General features: G+C 40.8%; 1 protein-coding gene across 1 annotated transcript in view; it reads right to left on the bottom strand.

Annotated features, from left to right (window-relative positions):
• vwc2 (von Willebrand factor C domain containing 2) overlaps window positions 1–21,379 on the bottom strand; it is a 43,218-nt gene extending 21,839 nt beyond the window's left edge. The window contains exons 1-3 of the mRNA XM_061690442.1: window positions 21,123–21,379; window positions 11,808–12,504; window positions 6,581–6,710 (exon numbers count right to left, since the gene is read on the bottom strand). Coding sequence (XP_061546426.1) covers window positions 6,581–6,710; window positions 11,808–12,425 — 748 coding nt within the window. The 5' untranslated portion in view covers window positions 12,426–12,504; window positions 21,123–21,379. The remainder of the gene's footprint in view (window positions 1–6,580; window positions 6,711–11,807; window positions 12,505–21,122) is intronic.
• Between the last annotated feature and the right edge of the window lie 1,959 nt (window positions 21,380–23,338).

The raw sequence follows: 23,338 nt of genomic DNA, 5'->3' as shown, positions 1-23,338 counted from the left end.
CTAAATGCTTCAACACAACAAATTTGATCGGGCACCTGAAGAATGCACACAAGGAGGAGCATGCCACGTTCAAGCAACGCAGCATGGGAAAAAATAAATACATTTTAAAAAAAGGAAAAGCCTAATGGACGCAAACTCTGGACAACACTTATCCATATAGCTTGGACAGTAAGAAAGTTAAAGTAAGCATGTCATTAACAGTATTTGTTAACGTAATTTAATTGCAGTAAGTTAGCAACCATTATTTCTGTCATGTTGTAATGCTGATTTGACCTAAACTTATGTCAGTGGCCAATCCTCAAATGCCCCCTAGAGGTCATTGATGTTTTAACTTTTGTCTAAAATGCTAGAGAATATATTTGAAGATACAGTACTCAGTATACAGTACACAAGTATATGCAATAAATGAACAAGTCATACAGTACGCAAGTATATACAGGAAGTCCTCGAGTTACGACGCACTCGACCTATGACGTTTCGACTTTACGACGCCCGTGCCTCGTCCGCCATTTTGTCCCAGCACCATAGTGTTTCTGCTTAGCTAGTGCATAGTGCTTGTCTGTGTTTGTGCGCCGGGAGTATCTTTGCCTTTTCGCCCTCCTTTTTTCACACTCTCAACAGTAATGGTTAGTCCAGCATCTTATTTTTTTATTTTAATGTATTTTAGTTACTTTATATACGAAGTGTTAACCTTTCCTGCTACGGTCACCTGACCGTGGTCGGGAGACGCAGGGGTTAACTCCCTTCTCTCGTTGCACAGCTGCGCTGGTTGGGGGCAACAATAAAGACACGAAGCATCAATTTGCTGCTTTAATGGCTTTATTAGCTCCTCTGCGCATTCAACGTCAACGGGTTCTCCGCTAATCGCTACTCTTCCCCGGTCGCCGTCACTACACTTGCTGCTGTACACAGTAGCGCACTCCTTCCTCCTTCGCAGTCCCGTCCCGACGCACACGCCCACACACACTGAGCTTGCTGTCACAATCACGTGGGACAATACCCGTAACAGAAGTATTTCACCTTAAATTTCGACTTTAACGGTGAAATCCGACTTATGCGGAAATTCGTGTTACGTCGCCAGCGTAGGAACAGAACTCATTCGTAAATCGAGGACTTCCTGTACAATAAATGAACAAGTCATGTAAATAGACATCTTTTGATCGGATCGGTGATCGGTTATCGTTTTTTTAAACTTGCTGATCGGTGATCGGCCTCCAAAATCCTGAAAGTGTAAAGCCTAGTAATATACAACGTAATTAGCATCAAGGTTCTGCTTCTTACTTTCGACACTGGGTGGCACTGCTTTTATAGGGCAGGAGAGGAGGAGGAGGACAACGACGAGGACGAGAAGAAGAAGAACAAGAAGAAGCGTAGTAGTATTAGTGGTGGCCATGGTGTCAGTGATGTGATGGTGTCAAATGTATAATACCAAGCATGTAATAAGGAAGGGGAGGGGGGGGGCGTTAAATAAACACTGACGACAAGCATTTGTTGTAATTGTTAAACTAGTTGTAAAATGAATGAAAACTGAAATAGTTATGTAATTAGTGCCTCGTCACCTAAACCGCGATTGGCTGGCAACCAGTTCAGGGTGTACCCCGCCTCCTGCCAGTGTCAGTGACAGTGTCTGTATATTCATCCAGGGTGCCAGCTGAATTTTCAAAGACATTCCAGTCTGTGCAGTCTAAACAGCTTTGAAGTTCCATCTTTGCCTCATTGGTCCACTTTTTCACAGTTTTCACTGTAGGCTTCGCGCATTTAAGTTCTTGCCTGTATTTCGGTATTAAGAGAATTAAGCAGTGATCAGACGAGTCCAGTGCTGCACGAGGTTTGGCACGGTATGCGTTAGTTAGTGTGGTATAGCTGGAGTCTAAAATATTATTTTCCCTGGTGGGACAGTCGATGTGCTGCTTGTATTTAGGGAGTTCGTGGTTGAGTTTAGCTTTGTTAAAGTCCCACAGAATAATGTGGTTTCGTTTACTTGTTCGGCGAGCGTTAGCAGTGCGGCGTTCGTCTTAGCTTGAGGCGGAATATAGACGCCAGCGAGAATGAATGATGCGAACTCGCGAGGCGAGTAGAATGGCTTACAGTTCAAAAACATCGACTCTAAATGCGGGCTGCAGTGCGTGCTGAGCTCCGTGACGTCCGTACACCATTTTTCGTTGATATAGAAGCATAACCCGCCGCCTTTTGTTTTTCCCGATGATTCCATGTTGCATGTCTGCCCGGTGAAGATGGAAGCCGGGAAGCATGACGGCGCCATCGGGTACCGCCTCACAAAGCCAAGTCTCTGTAAAGCACATGGCAGCGGAAGTCTTTACTGGTCTTTATCAGAAGATGAAGCTCGTCCATTTTGTTGGGTAGGGAGCGTAGATTTGCGAGGTGGATCGACGGAAACGCCAATCTGTATCCTCTCTTGCGTAGCTTCACTTGGATGCCGGCTCGCCTTCCTCTGTGGCGTCGCCTCCGTCTCCATGCGCCAAAGACTGCGGTTGCTGCTCCGGTGAGTAACTCGGGGAAAAAACTGGGCGGATTTGCGAAAGTTGGTGAAAGAAAGTCCGGAGTAGCCTCCTTGATGGTTAGCAAGTCTCCCCTTGTGTAAGTGAGTCGTGTAATGTAGGCGCCATCTTGTATCCTCATTAGGGTCATTGGAACGAATCACAGCAGACATTGGGCAAAGGGCATACATATTTTATAATTGCTTATCAATATGTCTCCCTACATCGATTGATTGGTTTGTGCTTCATTGGGTATTAGATTATTTGCAGTCCATCACATCGTCTTTAATTATGTCCAATGTCGTTTTAGTTCGAACAGTGTCATAAACCTCTTCCTAAGTAAGTGATGTTGTTGGGTTGAATCGCAACAACACAATATTTATTGTCCTTAAAAATTTCGAAGAATCCAATGAGAAAAATATGTGCACTTTTATGTGTATGATTCCTTCAGGCCTTCGGCTCACTTTGGTCAGGGATGGCTTCATTGTATGCTTAAGATGCATTGTGTGTGTTCATTGTTTGAAACTTGGCTTGTTGGTGGTGCTGCACGGTTGATTACAGAGCGCGCGCGCTTTTTGTGTGGTATAATTTCCTGTCTCACTAGCTACAGGGTATATGAACAGATTATATCATTTAATACAGTGTTATTTCTTCTTGTCACAGATCTGCTTTGAATGACAGCAGCAGGAGGTTCAGCTTCACTGTGTTTTGTGTTTGAGATAAGTGTGTGTATTCTTCTTTTCATCTTTTCCCTCTCTCCTTTTTTTTTTGTCAGTCCCCTCTAAAAACTTTGTTCTGTTCGACTGATCGACTTTGATTGTCAATAAATATCCATCAAAATACAAAGAAACCACAGCAGCAGCTTAAAAAAGTCCACGATGACACAGTAAAACTATTCCGGCATAAAAGGGATACATATCCTCCTTTCTGCTTGACCTAACAGCAGAACAGGACAAGAAATATATATTTTCATCAGCGCCCGCAACCACGACCCCCACCCACCACGCCCGCGCACACACACACATGCCCCATTGACCATATTTTTTGGGAGGGAGCGAGGTTAACCCATCCCAAATGTCAAAAGCTAGCAACACCCCTGATGTGACTAAAACCTTTTATTAAAGTTTTTGTCAAGCAAAACTGGACTAAAGCGATCACATATAGAAATTAATAAAATGTGACTGAAACTGATTTTCATCCAAAAGACTAAAACTAAGAAGCCTGCCAAAAACAACACTAGTCGATGCGGAGCAGCGAAGTCGACTTGTCGAGCAGTCGGTTCAACCTCATAATATGATCCAATCCTTTTGACATGTTGACAGTTGACAGTTTGTTGTCTGTTGTGGAGTAACACTTTCAAAATTACAACCATACATCCCTATTTCTTCAAAAAGTACAATCTCACAGTTCCTGATATTGTAGCAGAACTCAGTCTTATGGAAATATGGGCGGAATCCATCGCAACACAGCAAATCCTTCTCGGCTCAAAGAGCATGAGGACTCGGTGGGAGTTGTGAATGTAATTTTACACCCATGGCACATCTGTCTCTAAACAGATGTGCGTGAAGCCACAGCTCAGCAAATCTACTCTGCAGACCAAAGGAGAAAAGATGGAGCACTGCCCAAATGCAACACCAAGCCCTCTCAGTATATGCATACTGTGTTTAATAAATGAACAATCATCATGTTGTCTGCCAAATTACAGCAGGTAAATATTACTACAGTTTTCTTTTGAGGGGAAAGAAACAAGATTTCAACTTTTAATTTGCATTTTGATTTTATGTGCACATTTTAAAATATTTTAAAAAGGTTTAAAGGTTTTATGAGTCTAATGGCAAATTGATTACGATTCAGCAATACTTAATATGTTATTAGTGTACTTTGATTTGATCATACAGTTTTTCTACTCAGCGAAAACCAAGTTATATTACTGCTGTCACGTATGTGGTTAGGGCGAGGGTGAGTCACGCAAGGCAAGAACATGGTGGACCCAATTGCAGGGAAGCAGGGAGGCAAGGCAGGAGTCTCAAAATAATAATATTTAAAATATATATTGAAAAAAAAAAAAAAATAATAATAATAATAATATTGAACAAAGTCCCACAAGAGATACCAATCAAATCAAAGTAACACAGAAACACTCGAATATCTAAAACTGGAAACAAACTATGACCTGTGAGTAAGACGTGGAAAAGAAAGGGGAAATGACAACTGACAATGACATACCACAACAATAAAGACAATTGGCGACTATGACATGGCAAAGACATGTGACAACGACAATGAACCGCCAAGAACTGAAAGAAACCAGGGAACTAAATACAAACAAATTGACGAGACAACGAGGAACACCTGGACAAGACACGAGTGGCTGGAGAGAGCTGATTGGTTGACACAAAGTAGACGCGAACAGGTGGACACAACAACCTAATGAGCACACGACAAACATGGAACACAGGAAAACATGGAACAAAACTAAACACAACCCAAACCAAAACACAGACCATGACAACTGCAGCTTTTCAGCAATGTTCTTGTTCGTGTCTTTTCATCAAATCAATGTGTTTTATCTGTATGCGTGCATCACCCTGCCCCTTGAAGTCCAAGACATGCCTAACAGAAGCAGCACAAATACCGATACATCTACCATACACATAAGTAGAAGAGGATTAGGCCGGGTTATAATTGAGTAAAAGTTGTTCCATTTTAAATAAAAGATTGTGCTTTCTGTTTTTGAACAATATTTGATTGTGCGTTTAAAAAGTTTTACATTTAACTGAAACTTCTGCAGTGTTCAATAAAAGTTTGTGTTATTTAACAATATTTGATTTTTAAAAAACACATCTTTATCAAAATTGCAATACGTAATGGCTTTATCAAGTATCTCTAGTTGGTATCAGCAAGTACTCAAATGTAAGTACTCACACCAATTCCTGCATCTCCACATATACCCTAATTTCTCGTGTATTATGTGGGTTTTTTTACCCCCAAAATTGTCAAAAGTCAACAGTGCGCATTATACATAGGTATAGGGGGAAATGAAAATGACGTTTACATTTTATAAATGTATGCCGCCATCTAGAGGTTATGAAAAAGCTGTACACTTTCATTCCAATATGCCACTGCCCCCTAGAGGTTATGAAAAAGTTGTACACTTTCATTTTGGTATGCCACCTAGAGGTTATGAAAAAGGTTTATCCTACACTTTCATTCCAATATGACAGCGGTACATATGACTGCATATATGTACAATTGTGCTCATAGGTTTTCATACCCAGGCAGAATTTGTGAAATATATATGTATTTATTTATTTATTTTAATATGACTGAGGACTGAACAACAACTATCATTCCTTTCTTCATGGTTATGTTTTGTTTAATGATGCTTTTTTGAAATGTTTGACAGTTTAATTTGAATCCCATTTAAATCAAATTAAATGTGTTTAGTCTGGTCATTAATTTTTCCTTTAAAGAATTGTACACGTTACAAATTCTGCCTTGGTAATCAATCATATGAGCACAGCTGTCGGTAGAAGGGTTTTCCAGGATTTTGAGGTCAACTTTGGGGGTGCGTATTATATATGGGTGTGCGTTATACACAAGAAATTACGGTAAACATCAGGGCTAAATCAACATATTTGAATAAAAATAAAGAACAGAACGGGCTCAACCAATATTAACATTGTCCCACATGCACGTGATGTGTCCATGTCCATATCAGTAAATGTGTGTCCGTAACATGCACAACAATGTTGCTTGTCATCTTCCAGTGCCATCAGACTCAACATATTTTTTTACATGCATTTTGCCCACATGTGCATGTGGTTTGTTATTCAGTGAATGTAAACACAGTGATATGAGTCACTTAAATGCACAGCTATTGACAAATCAAAATCTCAATTGGGCCCTTACACTTGCAGGGTAAATCTAACAACATGAGCCGGACAGGATGGAAGAAAATGGATGGTGCCATTCCTTTGTTGAGCTGTCTAAAATGACTAAATCTGTGGGCTGCTGATACATTAAAAACAATTATTCTCTCTTGCACCCAAGTGTTGTTGAAAGAAATGTCCGTCACCTACCGCTCTTGCAAATTGGACAGCACTGGTCCGGCTCATATTCCGGGTCCACACATTCTGTCTGAGGGCAGGCCGACACAGAACACAACACCTCTCCGCTTGGCTCACATCGACATTTCTCACACGGAGACACCTGGAAAACATAATTACCACGCTAAACAGAGTTCACACAAACACAGTGGAAAGATCCTTTTTAAATGAATTCCTTGCCGATGTTGTCTCACAAAGTCTACCCGGGTATGCATATAAGAATTAAACAGTTATTAATCTTTTTTTTTAGGTGTTTATAAGCCAATGTGTTTCAACCTGAAACACAAGTAACATTCAACATAAAACATAATGAGAGGAGTCTTTTATAGGTGTATAACAAGTCAAATAAATTCTCAATGGAACAATTTTACAGCAAAGTGGTATGTCAAGTTACACATAGCCTTTAAAACCTAAATGTCCTTTTGAACCATCTACTGTATAACTTCTTGTTGACTTTATGGATAAAGCAAAGCAAAACAAAGCAAATTTATTTTTTATAGCACATTTTATATACAAGGTAACTCAAGGTGCTTTACATGATGAAAATCATTTTAAACGAGAAAAATAAAAAGCAACTGATAAGCATTTTTTTTAAATTAAGAACAAAATACAATGCAGGAAAGATCATTTAAAAGTGTAAATGTTCTAAAATGCCTGAGAAGAGTTTTTAACCTGGACTCAAAGACATTGACATTTGGGGCTGACTTCAATTCTATTGGCAACTTATTCCATTTGCCTGCAGCATATGAGCTAAAAGCTGCTTCACTGTTTGCTTTGGACTCTCTGCTTCATTATCTGATCTGAGTCAGCAGATCTCAGAGCCCTAATGGGATTATATTCCATTAGCATGTCTTTAATGTATTCAGGACCTAAACCATCTCGTGATTTATAGACGAGTAGCAGAATTTTAAAGTTTATTCTAAAGCTGACTGGGAGCCAGTGTAGAGACTTTAGAATTGGAGTAATATGTTCTGAGCTCTTTGTTCTGGTCAGAACCCGAGCTGCAGCATTCTGAATGAGCTGCAGCTGTTTAATGCTCTTTTGGGGGAGTCCAGTCAGAAGATCATTACAATAGTCAAGCCTACTTGAGATAAAAGTGTAGTGGACATGCTCCCCACAAACTGAGGTGACACAGTGACTCCCCACACTACATTCTTCCAAGCGTCCCTGCTTTGAGACTGCCCCCAAGTAGACTCCTCGGGGACCATTAACATCTACCCTCGAAGTCTGAACTCCCAATCATCAAAGGCCAGATGTTTCCGGACCACCTGTCTGGGAAAAGGAACAATTGCTGGGACAAGGCGTCGAGAGGAACTGCAAAGTCGAACCAGGGGGACTCTCATTTGATGCTTAACCAAGGATAAATGTCTGTTTTGATATTTCACGAACTCTGCAGACTTATTCCAAATGTATGCCTTGATGTCTGTGTCAGTGTGTCAACCTTACAAACGCAGCTGTGAGATTTTGAGAATTGTTTGTCTTGATTTGACTCCAAGCAGCATGAAATGTTATCTGAATCATAAGCAGTTGATTTGCCAAAACTAAAGTATAAACATTCTATGTGCTTGACCTGTGAGTAAAGAGAGTACCAAGTTGAGGTTATTTTATATTAATGTATGATTTTAAACCAATTTTATCAAATGTGTAGACAAGATTCAAGCTGATGAGTGTGGTCTTCTCCGTCCCTCATCGACACGCCCCTGGGGTACTTCACCCTGGCGCTCGTGTGTTTGCTCTCTCTTGTATTTTTGGCTGCCTTCTTAGCTTCCCAGCCACGGGGCAGCCGTGGGCCACCCGACCTCCTTCTTTTGTTCGAGCACACAGCTCGGTAACAGCGAGCCTCGGCTATGGAGACTTGGCTTCCCAGCCTCTATGTGGGCCACCACTGGGCCATCAGAGCAGCTGCTCCTAAGGTACCAGGTACGCTTCCAGCCAAGCATGATCGGTCTGAAATTGCCAGCGAGCCACAAAAAAAAGGCAGGAAGAGACAGTCATTTTCCCCCTATGAGGCGTGACAACAAACGTCTTCTGCCACTTTTGTTTCTTGTTATATTTTTCTACATCTTTTTCTTCTGCAACCAAATCTCTCTCCTTGCTACCTGAGACGCGCCTAGAGAGAGAGACTACCACCAACCAGCTTGAACCCACACTCGTAAGTAGACATGGCAAACTTTTGCCAGAATGTACAATATTAGTGGCTAATAATTTCGGGGAAATTACAAGCTTCAGACAAAATCTCAATTTTGTCCTCTCTCTCCCGTCCACACTGGACGCAGTAAACGCTCACGTTTCCAACTTTAGTCCAACACACAATGTTGTTTTCCTTTTCGTGTGCCTATTTTCCTTCTTTTTATCATTATTAGTGTTATTTTCTTTCTTTAGTTAGACCACTTTGTGTGTTTCCCTCAAGATCCCTTGTAGATGTCATTAAATATACCATAAAATTCCACTCTTGGTTGTATTTTGTGTGTTCTGAGTTTAAGTAAGCCTCTGTCATCTAGAACTCAAAATTTCATAAAGTGTAGCAACCTTCAGATTACGAGACTGATAAAAAGGTTTCTCGTTACCTTCCCTAAACCTTATCGACATAAAAAGTGAGGTGGTGCCCGTTTACACACTAAAATAGTTTGATTTGAACTATTAAACTTAAAATTACGCTAAACAGGACGTAACGCAGGCGTCGCTTCCGGCTTATTCTTTTCTCCTAAATTAATAAAATTTTAATTCAACCAATATACGCGACAAAAGCATGGATTAGCTTCTTCTGGTCAGCTTGGCACATGCAAGCCTTCACTCTGGATATGTCCTTGACCTAGAAAAAGGCTGTTTTAGTGATTGATTTGATATGACTGTTGAAAGTCAGGTCAGAGTCTTTCAACACACAAAGGTTAGGGACTTAGTCTGTGGTCTTTTAAGAGAATGAGTCCAGGTATTTATTAAGAGCTATCCTATTTTCTTTACTGCCCAAAACAATTGTCTCAGTTTTGTTGTGGTTTTATTGAAGAAGGTTTTGGCTCATCCAGTTATTTACCTGTTTAAGACAGTGACACAACACCTCAACTGAACTGTAGTCATCTGGAGACACTGCTAGATATAACTGTGTGCTATCTACAAAGTTATGGTCGTCAACATTAAGGTTCTGAAGAATTTGACCCAAGGGTAGCATAAACAGGCTGAACAGACAGGGTCCAAGAACTGACCCCTGAGGGACCCATATGTCATTGCCATTAGATGAGATTGAACACTTCCACTGGTTACAAAAATAACTCCTTTCCTCCAGGTAGGACCTGAACCTAAGAACTGTTCCATTTAGTCCTACACGTTTCCAACTTGTTCAGCAGTATGTTATGATCTACTGTATCAAACGCTGTACTGAGATCCAACAAGACCAGAACTGACACCTTTCCCAAATCAGTGTTCAACCTTATTTTATTTAGTACTTTGATAAGAGCTGAATCTGCACTGTGATGAGCTCAGAAACCAGATTGATTGTCGTCAAATGACAATGAAATCATGAGTCAGTATAACCTCATTACGGGTTTATAAAAAATGTTTTACGATGGTATATTGACAAATCAATACTAAAATCACGCTGAAGTTGAGCCAACCCATCTAATTATGCAGCTTGTTTCTCAGCCCGTTAGAGTAACATGTAGTAAAATCCACAACACTTCGGGTGGGAGAAAGATGGATTTGAAGTAAAATACTGTATACTGAATCTATTTGTAAATGTCAATAATTTAATATTAAAAAACATAATGCTGGGAGAATGAAAAAAGTGGAAAGCAGAAATGCAGACAGGCATTGTGGCACACAAAGTGCATCCAAGTGATAGGATTGTTCCATATCATACGGGTATTTTTTTTAACGATACAAAAATACAATACAAAAATGGATGGTACTGCAAGTGACAAGTACTGTACTGTGCATCCACACAGAAACAACAAATGATCAAGCCAACATGAGAGCAGAGCAGCAGCATGTCAACCTCTGTTGATGTTGGCTTTAAAAAAAATAAAGTTTACCAATAATGACTTCATATCTACTGTTGCGTCTCCAGACTCCCAGGGATAGGCAAAGTAATTTGCAACACATTCATAAAGGGACATATGTTTACACAAAACAAAAATCACAACTTTGTATGAGAGCCACTGTGCCAACTACAAGCCTTGTGAGTAAATAACATACACTCACTTATATTAACTCTGGGGGAATAAAAACTCTGATATGATTAGGACATCGTGTAGGCTAATGTAAAACATTCGTTCTTATCTTGGCTGCATGCAGACCCTGTTCGTAGCTCTTCTCGCTAGCACACTTTGTCTTTGAACAAAGTTTAAACAAAACAAGTTAAAAATTTCTTGGTACTTGAATTGTTCCGATGGGTCTCATAGTCCAGAAAAGACTCAAACTGATTGTGTACAGATTAAAAAACTCCTATATTCCCTGTGAAAGGCTTGTTTGGCAGTCTCTTGTGCATAACAGCATACCTTTTGTCCCATCAAGACAACTAAGGTTAATTCTGACAGCATCGCTGCTGATTGCAGAGGCTTGCAGCTCCGCATGCCAATTCACTGTGAAAAATAGAGCGAGGCAGCACTTGCCAAAGAAGTTACCAATCACGCATAGCAAACTGCCTGTTGCAAATCCCACTGCTCGGCACAAAGGTATGCCCCCATATGATGCTTGTGTGAGAATGTATTTTTTTATTTTTTTTTTTTTGCTGCTTTACCTCAGCTGACGTGCCATAAAGCCGCTTTCAACATCTGTGAGCAATCTCAAGCTTCACTTGCAGTTTAAGCAATCACAAGCATTAAAAGGTTGCTATATGGTAACTGTAACATTGTGTTAGACAAATAATTGCAGCACACACCTTATCCATGCTTTTCATAATTGTTAAGAGACTTCTAGCTTGCACTTGTGAGATTACTGCAACAGTAATAATACGTAAAGACTTTGCTGAACCTACACGTCGAAATTGAGCCGAAAGAAATATTCTATTGAGAACAAAGACAAGGACTGACCTTTGCCATTATAAATCTGCCTTCATGCCTTCTTCCCCCCTTGCTTGCTGCGGGGCAGCTACTTTTAATGTAGCACTTGCCATAGACTCATTTGAACGTCAAAGGAGGATTCTGTCAGCGTTTCGTTCCACTTGGAGCATGTCAAGTAAATAAGTGAATGCAGTTCATGAACTCACCTTAAACTCTTCTAGTGAAGAGTAGATCTTTCCCCGAAATTCGCAGTAGTTCTTTTTCTCCTTGCACTGCGGACAGCATTGACTTGTGTCCACTTTAATGCAGCGAGGGTGCACCCTGGGACAGTCTGGCTTGCTGCACAGAGGACCTTCATCTGTACAGAGGCAAGGGCATGTGGACGGGCCCGGGGTGAATTGGTCACCGATTGCGAATACAAAACCGCTCTCATCCATGCAGCCTTTACCCCTGTAGTCTGGGTAGGCGTACTCGTCGATGGATTCCAAGGACAGGGCGACGTCACTTGTGGGGCTTACGTTTATTTGGTTGAAGTTATCTTGCTCAGTCCACAGCTCTTGGGACTTCCCAACCTTAGATCCTCGGCTGTAGGAGCTGAGGTTAGACCTGGCGCGGCTCATGCCAGTTCTGTTTGGACCCAAAGTATCGTTGTCTTCAGGCTGCAGCTGCTTGGGGACCGCTTTGTCCTCTCTGGCCTGGGTCAACACCCTTTCCAGACGTTCACGGCTAACTGGTAAGGTTGTTAAAGGATTACTCTCAGCACCGCCCATCAGGAACCAGAGAACAAAGAGAACCTCTGCTGTCATGGCAACGGAGTGCAGCATCTCTCCCCACCACCAGTGAGGTGGGAAAACACCTTGGCTCACATAACACACTTCACATCTCAGGTGTTAGCCAGTCCATCTGGAAAGAGAAAATTAAACTGGGGTTATGTGCTCAGTATTTTGTCACTTTTCATCCCAGGTGTGGGCTTTGGAATAGAGCAACAAATTCACATGGTTTTGTTCCATCATGTCAAGCAAACACCCCAGTGAGTCTGAGGTGAGCCTGTAAGATCAGTGAATTGGGTCGTCAGGATAGGGAACATTCATAGGCCTATGTTACGAAATCAATACTGCTTGATACTGTCACAGTTCTCTGCATCAATCACTCTTGTCGGTGGCAAAGAGCAAAGACTTCAATCAAACATGCTCCTCTTAACGAAACAAATAATCTGGATTGATTGACTTCTTAAGATTAACCGCAGGCAACTGTAGAACAAATTGATTTGAAAAAGAACATAATTTGTGTCAGGCTGCAATTGTATCAAGTAATTCAAAGTAAAGTATCTTTACTTTTTATTGTACCCATGTGTAGAATCAAAATCCTCCTCGAAGTCTTCTATTGTGTTGTAATCACATGTAATTGCACATCACTTTAACATTACCTTTATCCAAAGTACGTTAACACATAACACCTCGGGAGGAGTTAAACCTTGGAGTAAACTGCAAACACAGCACATTTTATAAAAAGCTGCGCTCGATATTTCTATTTTTGCCTCTCGTTAAACTTGATTTACTCTGGCACTTTGAAATTCAAATGCCTGCTATGACGCTTTGCTTCGTTCGGTGGCCTACTTCCATTTATTTCCTTGCCATCGCTGAGGCCAGACAAACGCTGCCATTGTATTGATGTTAACAATTTCATACAATGACATAATTATTCTGCGTTGCCAAACTAAATTTAAAATAATCATATGTGCACTTATTCTAGCACAATTCATTGTATTGGTTCATTTGTGTACTTCAATTCTCTTTCCTACAGAGTAATAGAATGAATTTAGCGTGAGCGCAAAACTAGTACAAAATGTTTGTGACAAGATGAACGGCAGATGTTAAGACAACCTGACAACAACAACAAAAAATAAATCTGACAAACTCAAACTGTGGCGCGAAAATTATCTTCATAAATTATGTGCCACTCAGAGGGAAAAAGAGCTGAAATTGACTGCTGGCAGCCAACGGTATTTGAGTAATGTTTCTAGCTGATTTGCTATGTTTGAGGCAGAAGCTTTTGAGTTGTAGTGGAACGGAAAGGCAGCAGAGAGACAGAACGAGAAATGAAGAGATTAGCCCATTAGTAAAGTAACCTCGCCCCAAACCACCTTAACAGCTGTTACAAGCTGTCACTTGGACACTGCACGCTGCCTTGTTGCTCCTCCGATCACTCCGATCACTGACTGAGTGGCTTTCAAGTTGCTTCTCAAATAAACACAAACTACCTAATGTAAGCGAGCAAATGATTAATGACAGTGTGTTTTGCTTTTTCGACGGGGTATTTAAAGTTGTAAATGTAAAGATGACCATCGAACCAGAAGCAGATGTTACATAAAAAAAAAAAACGATACACAGTTCTATGTCCTGGCTGCTCAGCACACAAGAGACTCACCTAAAAAAAGTGCTTTTGATTTGAAGCATCTATGTGACGATTATGTTGAATCTGAGTTCATCTGTTTGCGATGTTCAAGAAGGAGGAGCACTGAGTGAAGATGAAGACCCCTACAGTATGTTAGCTTCTCATGCGAACCACCAGCGTATCTGCTGACTGGATTTTTTTCTTTTTGTGTGACAGTTAATGTTGAAAAAATGTTATGTGTGGGGGTATCAAACACATTATTTATTACCTCTCTTCATTTGTCATCACTGTTTAAAGAGTGTTTTAAACATAATCATATTTGACTGCTTACTCAAATTCTTCTTATGATAATAATCTTGAAATGTTACTTAAATCATTGCCTGTACATTTAATAAAGGTATTCGGATTGTGTCAGTTTGGGCTCTGGAACAAATCACATATTCGCAGTTCGGCATTTGCAAATTTACATATTCACAGATTTTTGGATCCTCCGTGATTCACTGAAACACTCACAAAATCGCAATTTTTGTGCTCAGGCCAAAACAATATACAGTAAGTATTGCTTTGGTGCTGTTTTATGGCATCTAGCTGCCAAGGGACTATGTTGAAGTTGAGGGGCTTCATTTTGACAAAAGCAGTGCTTTGCCAGCATCTTGTGGCATCTACAGGCAATAACAAACTTTTTAAGGGGTGCATCAATTACTCATCTACTTATCTTCAATTACTCATCTAACTTCTGTATTTGCAGCAAGGCATGGTCCCTCTCTCCCTGGAAAAGTGATAAACACTGTTATATTCCATGTGTTGTGTTGTGTTCCATATAGTATATTCCAAATACGATTGATCTCAATGGCACATGTTTTTTTTGAAAGATGACCGATCCGCAACCAACTGCCGCATTCTGCAAAACAAGATGAAGCACTTCCTTCCGGTTCAGGGGCCTCGTGCCACAAAAGGTGCGTATGCACAAAAACGCGGCGTCCGTTATTTTTCACGGCAAAGTTCAGATGTATCAAGAGTGGCATGACCGTGGAAATGTGCGGTGCCTCACGTCAACTGCATGGCTGGCGTACGAACGTTTCCGCAGCTTTTGGTGCTTTGGCGACACTTGATGATGCTGGGAAACTGTTCTCATAAATCTGCGCATCGGAGAGCCATGAACAATGAGCACTGATGAACAATTCATGCCCGGCAACATTTGATTTCAACAGTGCAATTGAGGCAAGGACTCAGAATTCATTTGTTAACCAGTGTATTTAATGAACCACTGATATTTGTGAGGACACCTATTAATTGATCAAGGCGATCATTTATGCCGCCTATGTCCTCACCATCGCTTCGTGACTCCAGCACATGCACTGAAAAAAAAGAGTCCTTTGAATTTACTTCATTTGAACACGTGCATCGGTTGCACATGGTTAAAATGTGTTTAAATTGACCAAATTTACCCCTCTTCTTCTAAAAAAAAAACATGATTTTTTTTGCCAGTGTGCATGTCTCCTGTGTGTTAAAATAATAAATTGAGTAATCAAAAAGGAGTCAAAGTTTTTGATATCCTCTTTGATATGCTGATGTGCTTCTATTTGAATTCAAAATATTTATTCTAAATACCACACATTTACGTATGAACCTTTATCTCACAGGGCTGAGTGTAGGTTACTGTATGAACACATTTGTTAGGAGTTCTACAAATACATGGTCCACACCATGTACTCCACACCTTGTGGAGTGATCATAGTCAGCCACATGTCCTCCCATCACCCCTGAGAGAGCAGCGTCACCCATGATCGCAGCGATTCTCTCCTCGAACGGGTGAGGCCCTCCGTGCCGGCTCTTCCGCCTTTTTTTTGGCCACACTTTGGCGGTGGGCAGCTGTCCTCCGCTTCACATGCACCTTCATGTCTGACCACTTCTTTTTTAGTTCAGCGTGTGCGCGCTATTCTTTCTCCACAGCATTGACAGCCGCACACGCGCTGTCCCGTTCGCTCCTCTTCCACGTGTTGTTAACGCCGGAGGACAGCGTGCCAAAGAGGATTTTCTTGCACACCTCCACTTCATTGAGCAACTTCACATTCAGAAAAAAAATATTTGTATTCATTACCGTACTCATTTTCCTTTTTTTCTGATCATGCAGAGATCGCCATCTCAGGTGCAGGGTTCATTTAAATGTGATTTGCATATTCAAATGTGGCCGTGGAAAGGGAGAAGTCGGCTACTCCAACATGTGCGGTTATTTCCACGTTGAGTTTCGCAGAGTTTCATACATCTGGATATTTTTGTGCGTACGCCGTGTTTTAGGAAGATACCCACGTAAGTCTTTGTTCATGAGGCCCAGGTCACTGGCGGAGCCCTATGGCAGGAGACCAGGACAACGCACCTGTAGAATTATTAAACGTCGGCAATGTCTTTTGTTGTATCCAAGATGTCTTCAAGAGCTACCAAAGATGACCATGTATGATGTTTAGGCTTTGTTCATGTTTACATACAGTATATCATGTCATATACAGTATGTACTGATAAATTATACTCTGTACAACTCCAAAGACGCCAGCAATAAAGAGAACAATATTTTGGCAAGTTCGGGTTCAAACCATCATGTCATCAGCCCATAGTTAGCGTAGTTATCCCTGCGCACAGAGGAAGTCTACTTGTTGTCCCGTTTGATCACGTCACATTCTGCATAACCCCTATCAAAGTTCAACCAGCGAAACAGAACAGATATTGATCAGCCTTCATTGCAATTTTCCTTTAAAATTAACAAACCTTGAAAGTAGCACAGGCAAAAAATATCAAGTCACAATTAGGGCTAGGCAGTATAATGAGTTTTCACAAAATATCAATATACAGTATTTTCTCACACAATTTTGGATGAGACAATGCTGTGTATTGTGGTATAATTTATAGACTTTACACCAATTTCATCGGGCTGATCGGTATCGGCCGATAGAGCATTTTATGCTGATCGGCTTTAATGTCATAATTCACCGATCCGATCAATTACGTCATTGATCGGCACCGCAAAAGACATTTACTCCGCGTCGCAGCGTGCACAGTATATTTTAATCCAAACACTAGTTTATTTTTAGCCTTGTCGCGTGTCTTTTGACGTAGTACTGTAAATATCTGACGGCCAATGAAGTTATTTATATAAAAAAAAAAAAAAAAAAAAAAACATGTCAGTGGTGTGGGACAGACAACACGTCTGAGACAGGCAACACGTAATGCCGGATCAAACTGCAAGACAAATTTGCTCTTTCACGATTGCACTGTGAGATATATTTATTATAAGGACAAAATGGGGGAAAACGTGTGTTGGTGGTCACCGGTGCTCAGGACAGGAGAGGATGCTCGTTTACGGCTTGGTTGAGGTATGTTTTTAATACGATACGGCTCACAAGCAGGCAATAAAATGTTATGTAGCCGAGCAAGCTACTGCTAGCACGAACAGTTGTACGTAAACATGCCGCCGTTCCGTCGAATCATGCTCTAAAGTTTCGGTGTGGGTGAAGTCATTTAATTAAAAATAAAGTAATTTAATTACAGTAAGTTAGCACCAATTATTTCTGTCATGTAATGTTGGTTTGACCTGACTTATTAGAATACACGATCTGACCAGAGCAGTGATTTCCAACCTTTATGGAGCCAAGGAACATATTTTACAACTGAAAAATCTCACAGCACACCAACAAATAAAAATGTCACAAAAAGTGGATACATTAATTACTGCATTTACTTCCTGCCATCTAATAGAAGACCATTCATTTGTTCGGTCCGTCACTATGCCTCACTGGCATAAATAGAGGAACAAAGATACATTATTCATTGTAAATATAATTTTTTGAGCAATTAAGTACACAAGTTTATACAGTAAATGAACAGGTCATTTAAATAGACACATTCTTCCATTTTGTGATCAGATCGGTGATGGGTTATCGGTATTTTAAACTCGCTGATCCGTGATCGGCCCCACAAATCCTGATCGTGTAAAGCCTAATAATTTACTGTTGCGTTTATAATACCGAATTCGTAAGCTATCAGCATAGGAATTGAGAAACGGAAGTGCAAGAGTACTCACAACAAGAAATGCAGTTTGAGCTGGTGACACAAGTTTGTGGCACAGTCTCTTATGATGTGCGCCAAAGAGCTGGCATGTGGTAGCAGGTGTTAGCATCAATCCGGAAATAAAACTATCATATATATAAATAAAACTTCCTCCCACATTAAAAAAAAAAAAAAAACATTGTTAGTGTAATTAAGGGCTCTGGCTCATTCATGTTATTCTGAATGTGAATGTTTGTTTGTCGTATATGTGCCCTTTGAGTGGCTAGCGACCAATCCAGGGTCTACCCCGTCCCCTGCCAAAAGTCAGCCTGCGTGGGTTTTCTCCGGGCACTCCGGTTTCCTCCCACATCCCAAAAACATGCATGCTAGGTTATTTGAAGACTCTAAATTACCCGTAGGTGTGAATGTGAGTGCAAATGGTTGTTTGTTTCTATGCGCCCTGCGATTGGCTGGCAACCACTTCAGGGTGTACCCCGCCTCTCGCCCGAAGATTGCTGGGATAGGCTCCAGCACGCCCGCGACCCTGATGAGGACAAGCGGAACGGAAGATGAATGAATGAATAATGTGTGTATACATTTGGGGATTGCATTTAAGTAAAATTACATTTGATGTTAAGTTACAGCAGAGGAAATGGTGAATGATTATTTTTAAACCTAAAGAAAGACTGCTAACACAATAGTAAATAGAGCAAGCATCAGATGATAGCATAGTCATGCAATTAGAGCCATACACCATTTTAACACGAAACAAATCACTTTAACATGAAGCATCAGCACTAAATGCAGGTTTATGGCTCTTGTGGCAAAAAAAGGTTTATATTTTCGTCTCCTAATAAAACTTAACTGAGATCATCAAGGCGATGAATGTTAAAACAAAGCAATATTAGCAAGATATCTCATAACAAAACCAGAACTGGTTTTGACTGCCTAATGATACTGAGAGCTTTTCTTTGACACAATGCCAAATTTCCAACCGATACTTTTCCACATCGTTGCTCTGCTCTGCTATTAATATTGTAAATTTGCTATTGATCCGCGTTCTTTTTTTAAGAACTCTATGATCCTGATCTCCACTGACATTTGAATGCTATACTGCCTTTCTGCACAAGAAAAAATAAACCGCTTGTTTTGCAGCGTGAGCAGGTTAGTGATGTCACTTTCGATACATGTTTACAAAGTCAAAGGTCAACATATTTGTCACAGTTGAAGACCGAGCTGCAGCCACGGTGATTAATCTACGAGAGATTTAACCTGGCTGTTGGTTCACGGTTCCATGATTGTCACCATACCTGTAGTGTTGATTTATGACTCATACTGTTGCTTTCATTACCAAGCAGAGGAAACAAAGCCCATAAAGTCTTGAGAAGGAGAATTAGCTCAGGGAGAAAACTTAGCTCAAGCTTGACTAATAAGACACGACTCATTCTATTCCTATAGATTAGACTGACAAGACTTCAATAATACAAGATGTGGAGAAAAGGTTGACCTGCCTCTTGCTTTATGCAATAATGTCACTGAAGGATTTTTCTTCCAGCGTAGCTTTGAGCAACTTAAGCAACACATTAATGCTATAAATAGGCCCAAATAAAATGAGGCAGAGTGCTCATCTTCAGGAATTTTCCACACATGAGCTGATATACATCTCCGTTATAGTTGATTTCAAATTACTTCTGTTGCATTCTCACAGTATTTTATTTTATTTTTTAAAATGTAATCATGTTTCATCCAGACGAGCCGTGCAGACATGCAGAGGAAGCAATAATCTTACAAGGCTTGGGAGCAGCCTCTTGTTATGATTTGTATTTGGGGCTGTTCCTGTAAAAAATGCAAGGCTCACACAGGTTGCCTGGCAATGAACCTGCACAGCAAGTATCACATCCAAAATGTCTCAGTCAATAAAAGTAAAGCGATGTCCCTCTGTCACATCAAACTGGATGTCATTTAGAGGAAAAGCAGGTCCACGGGCTAGAATTAAATCAGACACACAATATGCCTGGATAGCTGTCCACACGTCACTTTTTGCACATGCTGCATCTAAATCCTTATCGCCACTGCTTCAACATCCAAACGTGCCATCTAAACACACAGGGAATGTATATAACTATTTACTTTGGGTCAATTTGTGACAAAGCACATCGCAGGGGAGGAGACATGAACAGTTAAGACAGTGTTTGCTTGTGGGCTCCAATCTGACAAGGCTAAGAAAGCATTGAATTAATGATGCCATGTTAAAAAAAATTACACAGATAAAGGCTGGAATAATGCAGTCTAATTAGAGCAATAAGGTACACCAAAGCAAAGTATCAAGCCATCTGCCAGCGAATAATTTGCTGCGGAGATGTCTAATTGAATTTGATCCTCTCAGTGCAAATCTTACAAGTGACCTACATCAAAAGAAAGTTCAACAAAACACGCAACGCAAAGGCAACCGCACTTGCGAAACTGTCATGTAACCTTTGGATCATGAGGCCTGGAATAAAGGTGAAAATGTGCTTGTGTGCACAAATCCAGCCAGGAAAAGTTAAAAAAAAAAAAAAAAAAAAAAAAGAAGAGAAAAGAAAAGAAATGAGTTGATATTAAAGGGCAGGGGGCGGCATGACACATCCTTTATATTTCATTTTGATGCAGCTCACCCAGAGATGTAGTGACATTTACATTTTTAGTGAGTGCAAAATGTAAGACAAACACCAGTACATAGAGCTGCGTTTTGTTTTGTTTTGGGTTTTTTTCCCTTAAAGATCATCCCCCAGCAGTACCTACTTAATACAATTTGAATACAGTTGCATTGTACTGTACACGAAATGTGTGTTCTACCATGCTACGACTGTATTTTCTCTTCCCATCCTTAAATTGCACACAGAACGAAGACACATGCAGCATCTATTTACAAGTGCATATAGTAGCTACTGCATGCACCGGTAGATGCTGTTTGCATATATAATTACAGCTTACACGTTGGTTGAAAGGTAAATTAACATCATTTTAAGTGCACAGAAACACGTACTATAATTCAAAGAAGAACATAATATAAGAATTGAACTCCATTGACAATGACGTGAACCTACCTGTGATCAATGTTCGGCTCCGTCAGCGTTTTGGGTCACCAGTACGCAGAGTTCGGAGTGTATACAGTGTGTCGGTGAGAACCCAGACAGCAACAAATGATCAAAACAAGTGCAGACTGCTCCACTTTGTTGAAAGACGATGGTTCTCTGGGGGATGGCGGCTCGTCTTCAACTTTACTTGTCTCACAACGTGCTGCGCTCTCTGCTTGCGCTTTGGAGAGTGTGATGTTGCCCTGCTCCACGCACACACAGAGACACTTTAGTTCTCCCTCGCCAAATTATTAAATACACGGAGGCGGAGTGCCTCGGTTCCGACGTCGCGGTAAGCAACGGTGTGACCGCTAGATGGCGCAGTTTAAAAGCCTGAACCGCTGGAGGGGGGGGGGGGGGGGGGGAGTCAGGCGCCTGTAAGCAAAAGCACGACTCGTTGTTACTTTCCTAATTAACAACGTCGCTTAATTGTGGACGGCTCATTCAAGAATTGGAAGACCACTTTGGCACCGACGGTTTTGAAAAAGGGACCATTTATTTTGTATTTTGTGTTTAAAAAAAAGAACAACACTAAAAAAAAAATAATAATAAATACAAAAAGTCTTCACCGGTACACTTTTTCACGTATTTTGCTACTGATACGCAGGCACCTGAAAAAACATACATTTCACAAATGTTGCTGAATAAATCCTTTACAGTTCAATACAGAAAGTGAACTTGTATTTGAATAGCTAATAGGTACTCTCATGTTCTTATTAATCTAATTGCAGTAAAAGGGTTGCATAGTGGAATACATTCGCGTTTTTGCTCAAGAGTACGTGCTAGCTCACCTCTCTACATAATAAGAAAAAAATAAAGACTTTGATATTCATTATTATATTTTTCTGATAATTCGAGTAACAGGGTTGCATTCGTTTGAGTGGCCCATTTCATTACACCTGGGGGGATTTGAAAAATAGGGGAGAGGACTTGCCCTTAGTCTACCCATAGTCGCAGATACAGTATTAGCTTGATGACATCATTTCTGCTAAGTCATGTGGCTCACTTGTTTTCTCTTCCTCTAGATGGCTTAAAAGGTTTTGGTAGCAGCGTTGCATGTATGTTTAGAGCCACAACTTCAGAGGGTGATTACTACTATTTGAAATATGTCATTCATTCACCTTCCGTTCCGCTTATCCTCACAAGGGTCGCGGGCGTGCTGCAGCCTATCCCAGCTATCGTCGGGCGAGAGGCGGGGTACACCCTGAACTGGTCGCCAGCCAATCGCAGGGCACATAGAAACAAACAACCATTCGCACTCAAAATCACACCTACGGGCAATTGAGAGTCTTCGAATAACCTAGCATGCATGTTTTTGGGATGTGGGAGGAAACCGGAGTGCCCGGAGAAAACCCACGCAGGCACGGGGAGAACATGCAAACTCCACACAGGCGGGGCCGGGATTTGAACCCCGGACCCCGGAATTGTGAGGAAGATGTGATAACCAATCTCTAACGTGCCGCCTATTTGAAATATGTCTGTGATAAAATAAAATGTTTTGACACATCAACAAAATCGTGTATTAAAAATGATTTAAAATATTGTATCTCTTACGAATGATCTGTAAATTGGTCATCAAGAGAGCAACGAGTCATTTTAGGAGTGATTAAAAGCTATTTGGTATTTTAAATAACAGTTAGGAATCACGACATGGCTTTCATTTGGGCCCCTCCATGTTAATGCTGCAAATTGAAAATATTGTTCTCCAGGGTGCCTGTCAGTTAAGGACACTTAGAATCGTCATCCCTTTTTCATCCTTACTGTGGCCCTGCGCTGACATGTCACTTTCACACATCTGCTTGTCCGTTTGCAGATGCCATGCCGATGTGCTGTGCATAAACCGCAATAAACTGCTTTGATAGTTTCTGTGTAAAAGACAGAGGCAGATATATCCTGATTCAGAGTTTCATAATTTTGAGGTATCTTTGTGTAAAATATGCTATTGTTTTCAACACAACAGGGTGGGAGAATATCAAGCGAGAAACCGCACGCACCTGTCTGGCCATTTCAGCATTTACCATTTACACAGGCATCCCGCCATTGTTACATTGTAACTAAACAGTACAATAAAATACTATATTTTTATTTTTAAAAGACCACTCTATTCTCTTCAGTTGAAGACGGAAATACGTATTGTGGCATCGGAGGTTGACTGTGATGCAAGAACTGCTCTGAACTCACATTAG

The sequence above is a fragment of the Phycodurus eques genome, chromosome 11 (assembly GCF_024500275.1).
Source record: "Phycodurus eques isolate BA_2022a chromosome 11, UOR_Pequ_1.1, whole genome shotgun sequence".
NCBI classification, from domain to species: Eukaryota; Metazoa; Chordata; class Actinopteri; order Syngnathiformes; family Syngnathidae; genus Phycodurus; species Phycodurus eques.
This window is presented reverse-complemented; position numbering and strand designations above follow the sequence as displayed.